The sequence below is a fragment of the Budorcas taxicolor genome, chromosome 5 (assembly GCF_023091745.1).
Source record: "Budorcas taxicolor isolate Tak-1 chromosome 5, Takin1.1, whole genome shotgun sequence".
Classification (NCBI taxonomy): domain Eukaryota; kingdom Metazoa; phylum Chordata; class Mammalia; order Artiodactyla; family Bovidae; genus Budorcas; species Budorcas taxicolor.
The window spans coordinates 55,292,567-55,306,533 of record NC_068914.1 but is presented as its reverse complement, the minus strand read 5'-3'; the positions used below and the strand labels follow the sequence as shown (position 1 = coordinate 55,306,533).

At 40.0% G+C, this 13,967-nt stretch overlaps 1 protein-coding gene across 1 annotated transcript in view; it reads right to left on the bottom strand.

Annotated features, from left to right (window-relative positions):
• Window positions 1-287: 287 nt before the first annotated feature.
• PTPRQ (protein tyrosine phosphatase receptor type Q) overlaps window positions 288-13,967 on the bottom strand; it is a 236,614-nt gene continuing 222,934 nt past the window's right edge. Inside the window, exons 43-45 of the mRNA XM_052639801.1 lie at window positions 12,473-12,608; window positions 1,602-1,725; window positions 288-1,356 (exon numbers count right to left, since the gene is read on the bottom strand). Of these exons, the coding sequence (XP_052495761.1) occupies window positions 1,319-1,356; window positions 1,602-1,725; window positions 12,473-12,608 (298 nt within the window). The 3' untranslated portion in view covers window positions 288-1,318. The remainder of the gene's footprint in view (window positions 1,357-1,601; window positions 1,726-12,472; window positions 12,609-13,967) is intronic.

The following is a 13,967-nucleotide window of genomic DNA, read 5'->3' as shown; positions in this document are numbered from 1 at the left end:
ATAATATACTTCATGTTAAGATAATCACTAATTATATCTTAATATGTGATACAAATCAAATTTTTGTTTATAAGGACCTCTGAAATCATGCTGCAAAGTAACTCAATTCCTTAAAATTCAATTTTATTGGCCATTACATTTTCCATATGTGTATTACAGCAGAAATAAACATACTATGATTCTTATCATAGAAGAAATAAAATAATACTATTTTCTGATCCTTAATTGAAATCTATGACAATAATTTCATATAGTTCAAAACTTAGCACATTATTGCTCTCTAACAAAAGGAGGGTGAGTTATTTTCTTTAAAAAAAAAATCTCTAATATGCTACGGTCTAGTTAATTTTTTGTGTTCGATTCCAGCAAATGTATTCCTCAATAATCAGCCTTAGGAAATGAAATAAAGACCCATTTTATGTAATCTATTCAGAAGTGTCTGTTGGCACCACAGCAGCACATCATGGGTTTTCAAACTTGAGACACATTACCTTTTTATTACTGTTTTCATACATTTCTGCTGAAAAAATCCTTCAAAATTGTTATTAGGTTAAATACATATCTATGGACAAATACTGATACATTTAACCAAACAATATAGTGGTACAGCTTGTTCCTGAAAACATACAGATATAGATAGGCTAGAAAAGTACCAGACAACTTCATATGATCAATTGCACTGTTTAATTTTTCCTTCTGTTTTTTCAAGCTAAATATTACAGTGCAACTGAAATAGCCCTAAGTGTATCCGAAGAGCTACTGTGTGTTGTATAAAGGCTAAGTAATCCGGGGAGTGTCAAGGGGTTACTGTCAGCTGTTCGAGATCATGAGATGGTATCTCAGCACTCTTAAAACAGAGGATTCAAAACACAGGAGCATACATGGAAGTGCAGATCATTAGGACAGTCCTGGAAGTTATCCACGAGAAAAGTCAACACCCTGGAGGCCAGAATAACACTCCTGAATCAACATTGACAGCTTTTGTTCAAGAGTGAATCCAATATGTAGGGAAAATTCACACTGAAACGTTAAATATAATTTTATATTTGACTCATTCCCCAAATACAGAATGCTTCAGAAATCTCTGGGATATCTCTTCTTAAACAATTTAAGTTTATAATGTTCTGTACAAAACAGACAACTATCTTGAATTAGCTATTTCCTAGGACTATTCATAAAATATAAGTTTAGCAAGGCACAGTAAGGGCAGCATAGAGATTTACTTAAGGCTATACATTTCAAATCAGAAGAATAAGGGGATAATTTTGGCCCCTGGGGTTTGAAAATATCTTCCAGTTGTAATCTTTGGTCTGAATATTTACATGGTGGTTTCTTCCCATTCAAGCTCAACATCACCTATAACATAAAAACATGCCGTAAGAGAGAATTAAAGTTAACGGTTCAGAAGATTTAAATGTTTCATGATAAAAATATAATGTACTTGGAGAGGTTATTATCCTAACTTGGATTAGAGAGAAATTAAAAATTGGTATGTTTGCTATCCAAGCTTCTAAACCATTTTCAGTGAATGGTGATTATTGAATTAATGCTCCTGTTATAGGTGATAAACTCATAAGTTGATGTACAGTGCCTCTGTTTACCTTCCATGGCATCCAAAGAGTCCATCTTCTGAAGTGCCGAATAGTTCACAAAACAGATGAGCTGATTATTCCCTTTACTTGATAAGAGATCCAGAACGCACTGATGTAAAAAGATATACTGTGCCTAGACACCAAAGAAAGGGTGGTTAAATAAATAGATGGGGTGGGGATTCTTCTTACAAGAAGGAGGTATACTTTTACAATTAAAAGTAATAATGAATTCAACAAATGTTAAACAGCTAAGTTAAAGCACAGAATTTACCAAGTATATAAATGATTTTCTATCATTTCAAACATAAGGTTTGCTGAACTCCTGTGGGTTTTTTTTTATAGCTTCCAGGGTTTTTTTTTTTTTTTTTAGTACTTCTTATTAAATACCAGTTGTTCATATGTTCTTTCTTGCTGTGATTATAAAAACTAAAAAAAATTATATTATTTAAATTTGTTTATGTTTTTGCTTTTGGGCATGATTAATTTTTCTTATACTTTTCTTGTTAGAATGGCTTTTGGAATGTAGATGCTAAATTTAGTTTCAAAAGCTGTCACCAAAGGCACGTGTAGAGTATGGTTAACAATTCTGTTAATCACCCAACATTTGGCCTACTTAATGTCAAGGATCTGGTCTCTGTAAATACAAGGCAGTTGACCGTTGAGATATCCAAAGATGCGTAACATTTCATCTAAAGTTTGGCATAGATTCAGTACCACCTGAGTTCTTTAAGTTTATTCAGTATAACTCAATGACCTGTTAGCATGTCTGTGTTTGGACTTTTCCAAAGGTTAGTTAAGGTTACAATCATAGAAAAGCACCCTCATTTTCACATAGGAAAGGTACCTGAATTTAAAGGAGTATAACCAAATGTTTAAGATAACACACATAACACACATAACTGATTTAAATAGAATGTCCTCTAAGTGACCATCTTAAGTTATATCTATTGCTCACTGTACCTGAAAACCTTTTTGGAATTATACTATTGAGACACTCTTCAGAAATTGCTGGTCATTATCGGGAATACCTATTTCTTCGCAGATTACAAAATGTTTCCACAGACGTCTCATCAGTGGAATGCCGGTTCTGTGAGGACAGAACTCTCATCTTCACTGCTATATTCCCATTGCTGGTAATAGTGGCTGGAATGTGGTAGTTGCGTAATGAATGTTTGTTGACTTAGCCTCGTGTAATTCTCACAGTTAGTCGATCTTTCCCATTTAAGGACAGGCTTGATTTGGAGAGCATACAGAAGTCATTCGAGATCAAGTTTGTATGTAAGAAGGATGATCAAGTTACATAATTCAATTTTGGTGAGAAAGCAAGGGTTATAAGGGAATAAAAATTCTATTAAAATTGCTGTTAACATTCTTCTCAAGGTAATTCTAGAAGAGTATTTTAAAATGTACATCACACAGTGAGTAGCACTATTAGCAGAAATATATTGACATGATATAGTTTCTTTGAAAACAGCATTCATGTACATGTATGATTTCCGTTATTAAAAAAAAAACACATTTGAACTTGAAGTCACATTTGATATGCAAAACTTCTGACTGTCCAGATCTCATCTTCTCCACTGGAAAGAATGATGGGTGTAAACTCTGGCAGCAGGGCAGGCTGAGCTCCATGGGGCAGTGCTACATGTTCCAAGATCTCTCTGCAGTGGTGTGTTATTGCCAAAGAGTCAGTGAAGAATTCAATTCCAGTTTCTACCCTAGATAGTCCTGTTACCACAAGAATTAAGTTTTTCTGATGTTCGGTTTCCTCATCTGGGGGATCAGAAAGGCTATGTTATAAGATTTAAGGCCAGCCAGATAGATAGATGATAGATAAATTGATCACCTGATCGATCGATCTGGCAGCAAAAAGAAAAACTAGGCACCAGAAATAATTCTTTTTTCTTCTTCTTCGGGAGTTTACACCAGTCAATTTTCAAGAGATCCAGAGCAGGAACGGGATTTCATCCAGCCTAACCTTGTTTGAGGCAGGAATAGTATCTCAGGATATTATCTCACTGCAGAGTATTCTCTGAGAAGGCTCTTTCAGATCTCTTGGGGCTGCTGTGAACTGTGGCTTGGTACACAGTGAAAGAACTTTTGGTTCTCCTTGCGTAAACCCCTCGGGTGTCTTTTCATGGTGCCATGCTGCCGAGGTTCCCACCTCCCCACCCCTGGCCATGGTTACTGCAGTCTGTGCTGAGACAGCGTTCTTCACAGACGTTGGGATCATTCCCAAGTGCAACATGAGAAAATAAGAAACCACTCTTGTGCAAGGCAATGCTGATTTGTAAGGACTTGAGCCAAGGTGTGGTCATTTCCCTTTTTTTCATCACAGAGAAAAGACAGTAGAGACCTTCGCTTCTGGGAACAAAGTCAGGTGAAAGACAGCTAGCTGTGCATACCATGTTTTAAGCAGGGATCTGAGAATTGTGATTTATATGGTTTACAAAGTGGAGGCTAATTATTTAGTAAACATGGATATACCTTAATTTTATGACTTCTTATGGAAAGGGTGGAAGTGAAAGTGTTAATCGCTTAGTCATGTCCAACTCTTTGCAACTCCATGGACTGTAGCCTACCAGGCTCCTCTGTCCATGGGATTCTCCAAGCAAGAATACTGGAGTGGGTAGCCTTTCCCTTCTCCAGGGGATCTTCCTGACCCAGGTCTTCCGCATTGCAGGCAGATTCTTTACCATCGGAGCCACCAGGGGAAGGTTATCTATCTATATTTTTATGGATACTGATGATGTGCCTTGTGCTCAGTTGTGTCTGACTCTTTGTGACGCTAGCCAGGTTCCTCTGTTGAATACTGGAGTAGGTTGCCATCTCCTCCAGGGGATCTTCCCCATCCAGGGATTGAACCTGTGTCTCCTGCATTGCAGGAAGAATCTTTACCTGCTGAGCCATCAGGGAAGATGAAGATGCATTTATCTCAAGTATCCCAACTAATGTTCATGACTTCTACCTATTGATTCAGTGACTTTTATCAGGATTTTAATGACCCGCCCCCTCTTTTATGCCAAAAAGCAGTTGGCACAACTCTACTGTCAGACATTCACTGCAGGCTGGGCATTTACTGCACGCTTGGTGCTTTCAGATACTTTCTTTTATTTAATACTGACAATAAAATTGTGTAACACAGCTATTTTACAAAAGAGAAATAGCTTAGAGAAGTTAACAAAACAAAGTCACAAAGCCAGAAATGAGCAGGACTGGAATCTGAACTCAATTCTCTGACTCCAAAATCCATGCTCTTTCCATTCCCCTACGCAACCTACAGCAGTTTCCTCTGGCTGGTTATTCCAGCACAATGGATGAAGTTTATGTATGAAGTATATATGGAATACTAAATTGTGTGAAATTATTCACAGGCATTCTTGAACACACTTGTTACAAAGTCTGGTTCCACGAAGCTGTACAGCATGACAAAACCCAACTTTTATTATTTGAAGACTGAATCTACATCTTGATCAGTGCCAAGAATATTGCTCGCCATGTACCTGTGTACACCTAGGAACATGGAGGAAAATGTTACCTATTTATCCTATTCTTATGTTCTAATAATCACTAATAGTTGTATTGATATTGAAGCCCTTAAAAGATCCCTGGATAAGAACCAGCTACAAAATTTGTGGGGCTCACTACAAAGTGAAAATGTGAGCTTCCTTCTTCAAAACTGGGGCTTCCCTGGTGGCTCAGATGGTAAAGAATCTGCCTGCAATGCAGGAGACCAGGGTTTGGTTCCTAAGTCAGGAAGATCCCCTGGAGAAGGGAGTGGCTACCCACTCCAGTATTCTTGCCTGGAGAGTTCCAAGGACAGAAGAGCCTGATGGGCTACAGTCCATGAGGTTGCAAAGAGTTGACTAACACTTTTCCTCAAAAATAATAAAGATTTTCAAATCAGTGACAGCAGGCATCAAATCAAGTGCAACGCCCTTTTGAGGGTGGGGACCTATGAGTTTGAATAGATTGCATACTCATGAAACCGAGCCTGGCCATAAGTCCCAGTCCATTTATAAAGTTTTGTAAGGGAAGAGTGATGCTTAATTCATGTGTTCCCTTTCAGCATTTACAGGAATGTATATGGATGACAGGACCTAGTTTTACCAAGCCAACACATAAATAAAGTGGCTTTAAAAGATTCCTACAAAAACACTCAGGGTCATAGATATTATCAGCAAAATACACATGAATGACAAGAAAATGGCAGGACTGATATTTTTCATACCTCTAGAATAACCATCTTATAGCCATTCTATGAGGTGAAAGCAACAATGTAATCAGATCTCTCAGTGAGCTCAGTTCAGTTCAGTTCAGTCGCTCAGTCATGTCCGACTCTTTGCGACCCCATGAATCGCAGCACGCCAGGCCTCCCTGTCCATCACCAACTCCCGGAGTTCACTCAGACTCATGTCCATCGAGTCCGTCATGCCATCCAGCCATCTCATCCTCAGTCGTCCCCTTCTCCTGCCCCCAATCCCTCCCAGCATCAGAGTCTTCTCCAATGAGTCAACTCTTCGCATGAGGTGGCCAAAGTACTGGAGTTTCAGCTTTATCATCAGTCCTTCCAAAGAAATCCCAGGGCTGATCTTCAGAATGGACTGGTTGGATCTCCTTGCAGTCCAAGGGACTCTCAAGAGTCTTCTCCAACACCACAGTTCAAAAGCATCAATTCTTTGGCTCTCAGCCTTCTTCACAGTCCAACTCTCACATCCATACATGACCACAGGACAAACCATAGCCTTGACTAGACGGACCTTAGTTGGCAAAGTAATGTCTCTGCTTTTGAATATACTATCTAGGTTGGTCATAACTTTTCTCCCAAGGAGTAAGCGTCTTTTAATTTCATGGCTGCAATCACCATCTGCAGTGAGCTAGACACTTATAAAAACGATAAATAATTTAAAATATATATTTTGGGACCATTATTGAAACAGAATCATTTTCTGCTAAGTATTTATTTTATCTTTTGAAAATACCTAATGATAATATAAGTTTTAGTCATTTTGTTGTTGTTGAGTCACTCAGTCGTGTCCGACTCTTGGTGACCCCATGGACTGCAGCACACCAGGCTTCCCTGTCCATCACCAACTCCTGGAGCAAGTTTAAACTCATGTCCATCAAGTTGGTGATGCCATCCAACCATCTCATCCTCTGTCGTCCCCTTCTCCTCCCACCTTCAGTCTTTCCCAGCATCAGGGTCTTTTCTAAGGAGTCAGTTCTTCACATCAAGTGGCCAGAGTATTGGAGTTTCAGCTTAAGCATCCGTCTTTCCAATGAATATTCAGGACTGATCTCCTTTAGGATGGACTGGTTGGATCTCCTTGCAGTCCAAGGGACTCTCAAGAGTCTTCTCCAGCACCACAGATCAAAATCCTCATTTCTTTGGCGCTCAGCCGTTTTTACAATCCGACTCTCACATCCATCGTGTGACATGACTACTGGAAAATTCATAGCTTTGACTATAATATGGACCTTTGTTGGCAAAGTAATGTCTTTGCTTTTTTTTTTTCTTCTTTGAGATTCTTTTTCAAATTTATTTTTTAATTGAAGGATAATTGCTTTACAGACTTTTGTTATTCTCTGTCAAACTTCAACATGAATGAGCCATAGATAGACATAGAGCCCCTCCCTTTTGAGCCTCCCTCACATCTTCCTCCACATCCCACCCCTCTAGGTTTTTACAGAGCCCCTGTTTAGTTTCCTGAGCCATACAGCAAATTCCCATTGGCTATCTATTTTGCATATGATAATGTATATGCTGTCTAGGTTGGTCATAGCTTTTCTTCCAAGGAGCAAGCGTTGTCTTTTAATTTCGTGGCTGCAGTCACCATCTGCAGTGACTTTGGAGCCCTGAAAATAAGCTCTGTCACTGTTTCCAGTGTTTCCCCATCTATTTGCCATGAAGTGATAGGACCGGATGCCATGATCTTCATTTTCTGAATGCTGAGCTTTAAGCCAACTTTTTCACTCTCCTCTTTCACTTTCATCAAGAAGCTCTTTAGTTCTTCATTTTCTGCCATGAGAGTGGTGTCATCTGCATATCTGAGGTTATTGATGTTTCTCTTGGCAGTCTTGATTCCAGCTTGTGCTTCCTCCAGCCCAGCATTTCTCATGATGTACTCTGCATATAGACAAGGCTGTGGTCCTAGTGTGATTAGATTGACTAGTTTTCTGTGAGTATGGTTTCAGTGTGTCTGCCCTCTGATGCCATCTTGCAACACCTACCATCTTACTTGGGTTTCTCATACCTTGGGCGTGGGGTATCTCTTCACGGCTGCTCCAGCAAAGCACAGCCGCTGCTCCTTACCTTGCATGAGGGGTATCTCCTTACTGCCTCCGTTGCTGACCTTCAACGTGGGATAGCTCCCCTAAGCCCTCCTGCGCCTGCGTAGCCACTGCTCCTCTGGTTGCTCCTCCTGGCCACAGGCCCAGGCCTCGGGTGTGGGCAGCTCCTCCCAGCTGCCGCCCCTGGCCTCGGGCTCACAGCCGCCTGCGCTCAGTGCTGCTTTATGGACTATGCCAAAGCCTTTGACTGTGTAGATAACAATAAACTGTGGAAAATTCTGAAAGAGATAGGAATAGCAGACCACCTGACCTGCCTCTTGAGAAATCTGTATACAGGTCAGGAAGCAACAGTTAGAACTGGACATGGAACAACAGACTGGTTCCAAATAGGAAAAGGAGTACATCAAGGCTGTATATTGTCACCCTGCTTATTTAACTTATATGCAGAGTACATCATGAGAATCGCTGGACTGGAAGAAACAAGCTGGAATCAAGATTGCAGAGAGAAATATCAATAACCTCAGATATGCAGATGACACCACCCTTATGGCAGAAAGTGAAGAGGAGCTAAAAAGCCTCTTGATGAAAGTGAAAGAGGAGAGTGAAAAAGTTGGCTTAAAGCTCAACATTCAGAAAACGAAGATCATGGCATCTGGTCCCATCACTTCATGGGAAATAGATGGGGAAGCAGTGGAAACAGTGCCAGACTTTATCTTTTGGGCTCCAAAATCACTGCAGATGGTGACTGCAGCCATGAAATTAAAAGACGCTTACTCCTTGGAAGAAAAGTTATGACCAACCTAGACAGTATACTCAAAAGCAGAGACATTACTTTGCCGACTAAGGTCCATCTAGTCAAGGCTATAGTTTTTCCTGTGGTCATGTATGGATGTGAGAGTTGGATTGTGAAAAAGGCTGAGAGCCAAAGAATTGATGCTTTTGAACTGTGGTGTTGGAGAAGACTCTTGAGAGTCCCTTGGACTGCAAGGAGATCCAACCAGTCCATTCTGAAGGAGATCAGCCCTGGGATTTCTTTGGAAGGAATGATGCTGAAGCTGAAGCTCCAGTACTTTGGCCACCTCATGCGAAGAGTTGACTCATTGGAAAAGACTCTGATGCTGGGAGGGATTGGGGGCAGGAGGAGAAGGGGACGACCGAGGATGAGATGGCTGGATGGCATCACGGACTCGATGGACATGAGTCTGAGTGAACTCCGGGAGTTGGTGATGGACAGGGAGGCCTGGCGTGCTGCGATTCATGGGGTCGCAAAGAGTCGGACACGACTGAGCGACTGAACTGAACTCTGCATATAAGTTATATAAGCAGGGTGACAATATACAGCCTTAACGTACTCCTTTCCTAATTTGCAACTAGTCCATTTTTCCGTGTCTGCTTCTAACTGCTGCTGCTTGACCTGCATACAGATTTCTCAGGAGGCAGGTAAGGTTGCCTGATATTCCCATCTCTTGAAGAATTTTCTACAGTTTGTTGTGATCCACACAGTCAAAGGCTTTAGTGTACTCAATGAAGCACAAGTAGATGTTTTTCTGGAATTCTCTTGCTTTTTCCATGATCTAGTGAATGTTGGCAATTTGATCTCTGGTTCCTCTGTCTTTTCTAAATCCAGCTTGAACATCTGGAAGTTCATGGTTCATGTTCTGTTGAAGCCTAGCTTGGAGAATTTTGAGCATTACTTTGCTAGCGTGTGAGATGAGTGCAATTGTGTAGTAGTTTGAATATTCTTTGGCATTGCCTTTCTTTGGGATTGGAATGAAGACTAACCTTTTCCAGTCCTGTGGTCACTGCTAAGTTTTCCAAATTTGCTGGCATATTGAGTGTAGCACTTTCACAGCATTATCTTTTAGGATATGAAATAGCTCAGCTGGAATTCCATCACCTCCACTGTATTTGTTTGTAGTGATGCTTTCTAAGGTCCACTTGACTTCTCATTCCAGGATATCTGGCTGTAGGTGAGTAATCACACCATCATTGTTATCTGAGTCATGAAGATCTTTCTTGTACAGTTCTTCAGTGTATTCTTGCCACCTGTCTTAATATCTTCTGCTTCTGTTAGGTCCATACCATGTCTGTCCTTTATTGTGCCCGTCTTTGCATGAAATGTTCCCTTGCTATCTCTGATTTTCTTGAAGAGATGTGTAGTCTTTACCATTGCATTGTTTTTCATCTACTTCTCTGTACTACTCTCTTTGCAAGGCTTTCTTGTCGTCTCTCCTTGCTCTTCTTTGGAATGCTGCATTCAGTTGGGTATATTTTTCCTTTTCTCCTTTGGCTTTCACTTCTCTTCTCAGCTATTTGTAAGGCCTCCCCAGACAGCCATTTTGCCTTTTTGCATTTCTTTTTCTTAGGGATGTTTTTGATCACCACCTCTTGTATAATGTTACAAACCTCCGTCCAACAGTTCTTCAGGCGCTCTGTCGATCAGATCTAATCCCTTGAATATTTGTCACTTCCACTTGATAATCATAAGGGATTTGATTTAGGTTATACCTGAATGGTCTAGTGATTTTCCCTACTTTCTTCAGTTTAAGTCTGAATTTGGCAGTACGGAGTACATGATCTGAGCCACAGTCAGCTCCCAGTCTTATTTTTGCTGACTGTATAGAGCTTCTCCATCTTTGGCCAGCAAATAATATAATAAATCTGATTTCGGTATTGACCATCTGGTGATGTCCATGTATAGAGTAGTCTCTTGTGTTGTTGGAAGAGGGTGTTTGCAATGACCAGTGTGTTCTCTTAGCAAAACTGTTAGCCTTGCGCGGCTTCATTTTTTATACCATGGCCAAAGTTGCCTATTACTCCAGGTATCCCTTGACTTCCCACTTTTGCATTCAAGTCCTCAGTCATATCCAGCTCTTTTCAACCCCACTGACCATAGCCCGCCAGGGTTCTCTGTCCATGGAATTCTCCAGGCAAGAATACCAGAGTGGGTAGCCATTTCTTTCTCCAGGGGATCTTCCCAACCCAGGGATCAAGCCCAGGTCTCCTGCACTGCAGGCAGATTCTTTATGGACTGAGCCATGCCACCACTATTAGCAAAGTTGTCAGAACTGCTTCTTTGACCTTTACCTCATGGTTTTCGATTTATTTGTGTATACTTTATAATATACATAGTGGCTCAAACTACATCTTTAAAATACATATATTCATTTTTGTGTGTGTGCTTATGGTGCTCAGTCATGTCTGACTCTTTGCCACCCCACGGACTGTAGGCTCCCTGTCCATGGGATTTCCCAGGCAAGAATACTGGAGTGGGTTGCCATTTCCTTCTTTGGGGAATCTTCCCCACCCAGGGATCAAACCTAGGTCTCCTGCATTGTAGACAGATGCTTTACCGTCTGAGCCACCAGAGAAGCCCAGGAATTGAATGCCGAAACTTTTCTCCTGAAAGGGATGTACATTTTGAAAAGTTTGGGTGTGTCTGGTCTAGAGCCACATCTTCCTAAGAACATTAATGTTCCGTGACGTGGTGTTACATGTTTTGGGGTCAAAAGGGTTCAAGGACACCATTGTTATATAAGTTTGGGAAATGTTGTTTCCACAAGGGCTCTGTATTTATAAATGTCAGTGCACATTAGCATAGAGGCTCTAAGAAATTTTCTCAAACTTATTTTAGCAAAGAGCCTGTTTACTCCCACCTCTAACTATATAGCCACTTATGTTTTCTAGTTGGTACCCTAGAAAATACCATTATAGAAGATCTGCATATTTACTCTGAGAAAAATCTGTATAGTATAAAAATATCAATCCAAAGATACGAGAAGAACATCTTAGTATAATTAGACAGATGGGTTTGAATTTTGGCTCTGGCACTTATAACCTTTGAATATCACTTAAATTTTTGGAACATCTGCTTCCCTATTTGTAAAGAAGAGCCGGTAATACCTAGTCTATTGATTAGTTTCATTGGACCTGCTTTACAAATAAAGAATTAAATGAGATAATACATGAAAATGATCTAGTATAGTACCTGGAACCGACTAGACACTCAGCAGAGGGGTCTCAGTTTACCACTGTACTATGCGATTTCTTTTATGACTGAAATCTAGATTTTAAAAATACTTTTGCTTTCAAACTAAAACAACCAAACAAAGACTCCCAGATAGCTGATAATATTCTTAACAAACATTATTAGTACTAATATACAAAAGGGATAAATATGGACAAGGGAAGTACATAGATCAACATAATAGTTAATATTTTAAACTTTTCCCAATTACAGCTTCTAGCATGTTTACGAAAGAAATTAATCTGATTCATTTTCTGTGCTTCCCAAACACTAAAGACAAATCTCTTTTACGGATTATTTTCTACATGCCTATCAGCATAAACAAGTTAGGATGAGTCATCAGTAACGGTGCTGAAGGACGACTGGGACATGTGGGTCCGTTCTCCTATAATCTCCATCAGCTGCCAACCCCAAGCCCTCGCCCCCACCCTACAGGTTTATAACGTAAGAAAAGAGTGTCTGCTTTGTAGCCATAGTCCATGTCTAACCAGATTGGAGCCCCTAAGGTCCTCCCAGGAAAAATTCTCGAGCTGACACTGCTTGCGGTTTTGGATTGTCTTACCAGGTTTTGTACCATACACATTCTTTCACTTCTCAGTTCAGCTACTAATCCATATATATCCACAAAATCATGATCATTTATATGTTGCGTTAAGTGGTCCAGAGCAATAAAAACTCCAGTTCTTCCAACTCCAGCACTGTAGGAAGAGTGAAATTACATGCAAATTATTCAGCAAAAAGGTTATTCATGTGGATGGTGATGAAGAAGATAAACTATGGTAGCAATAAATTACATATAGTTTCTTTTCTTATGTGGAAGTGGATTTTCTTTGGAGTTTCTTTGTACTTATATTGTTCCCAAGACTGTTTAGAAGGAGCAAGATGATTATCTTTAACATGCTGTCAAATATTGGAGTTTTTTTAAAAAACCAGTTGAACTTTTTCTCTTCTTTCATAATGTTTTAAGAAGTGTCATTGGAGAATTACAGGAAATATTTTTAAAAAATCACTGAAAAGTCTTAATACCAGAAACTTTGAATATATTTTTGGTTACCAGTAGTGATGCTAAACATAGAAAATGTCAACTATTTAGCCCAGATAGCACTTCTACATCATATTGATAAACAGACTCTTGTGTGTTCTTATTCACTTTCCCTAGAATTTCCTTTTCCTTCCATAGATAATGACATTGGAAAGTGGTTTCCTTTTAAGAATTTAGTTTAATATTGAAGGACAGTATGTGCTCCATATAAACTGTTAATTGTTAAACCTGACAAGATTTATTCAGAAATTCCAATTAGAAAGACAAGACTCCTGTGTACCTAAATGGTTAATCTAGGAAGTAAATCTGAAAAAAAAAAGGCATTTGAAAGGTCACCTAGTCTTACAAATGTCACTCTGAAAAATATGAAACAATACAGAAACTACTTCTGTAGGTTAAGAATAGCTGGCTGTGTACAGTGCCTATGAGTCAACCTAAGAAATAGCATTACAACATAACTCTGAACACGATAACACATATATATCCCTCAGCAGAGTAATCAGTCATTACATTGTTCAGTATACTTTGAGTGTCAGACACTGCCCTAGGCATCTGGGGTACAGGGGCGAACCACACAGTCTCCAATACTTACAGAGCTTAGATTCTAGAAGAGGGATGATGGAGTCCACACGGAAGAGAAACAGGTATAAGGTATGCCCAGTGGCGATAAGTGCTGTGTGTGTGTGCGCTCAGTCATGTCCGACTGTTAGGAGCTCCATGGACTGACTGTAGCCTGCCAGGCTCCCCTGGCCATGAAATTTTCCAAGCAGGAATATTGGAATGGGTTGCCATTTCATAATCCAGGGGATATTCCCAATCCAGGGATCGAACCTGCATCTTTTGCGTCTCCTGAATTGGCAGGCAGATTCTTTACCACTTGCATCACCTGGGATGCCCAATAAGTGCTATGGTGAAAGATAAAAATTAAGGAGATAAAAGGTGATAGGGTAGGACAGAGTCATCAGAGAAAGATTCTCTGACAATGAGACTTGAATAGGGTTAGAAGTGCACCATG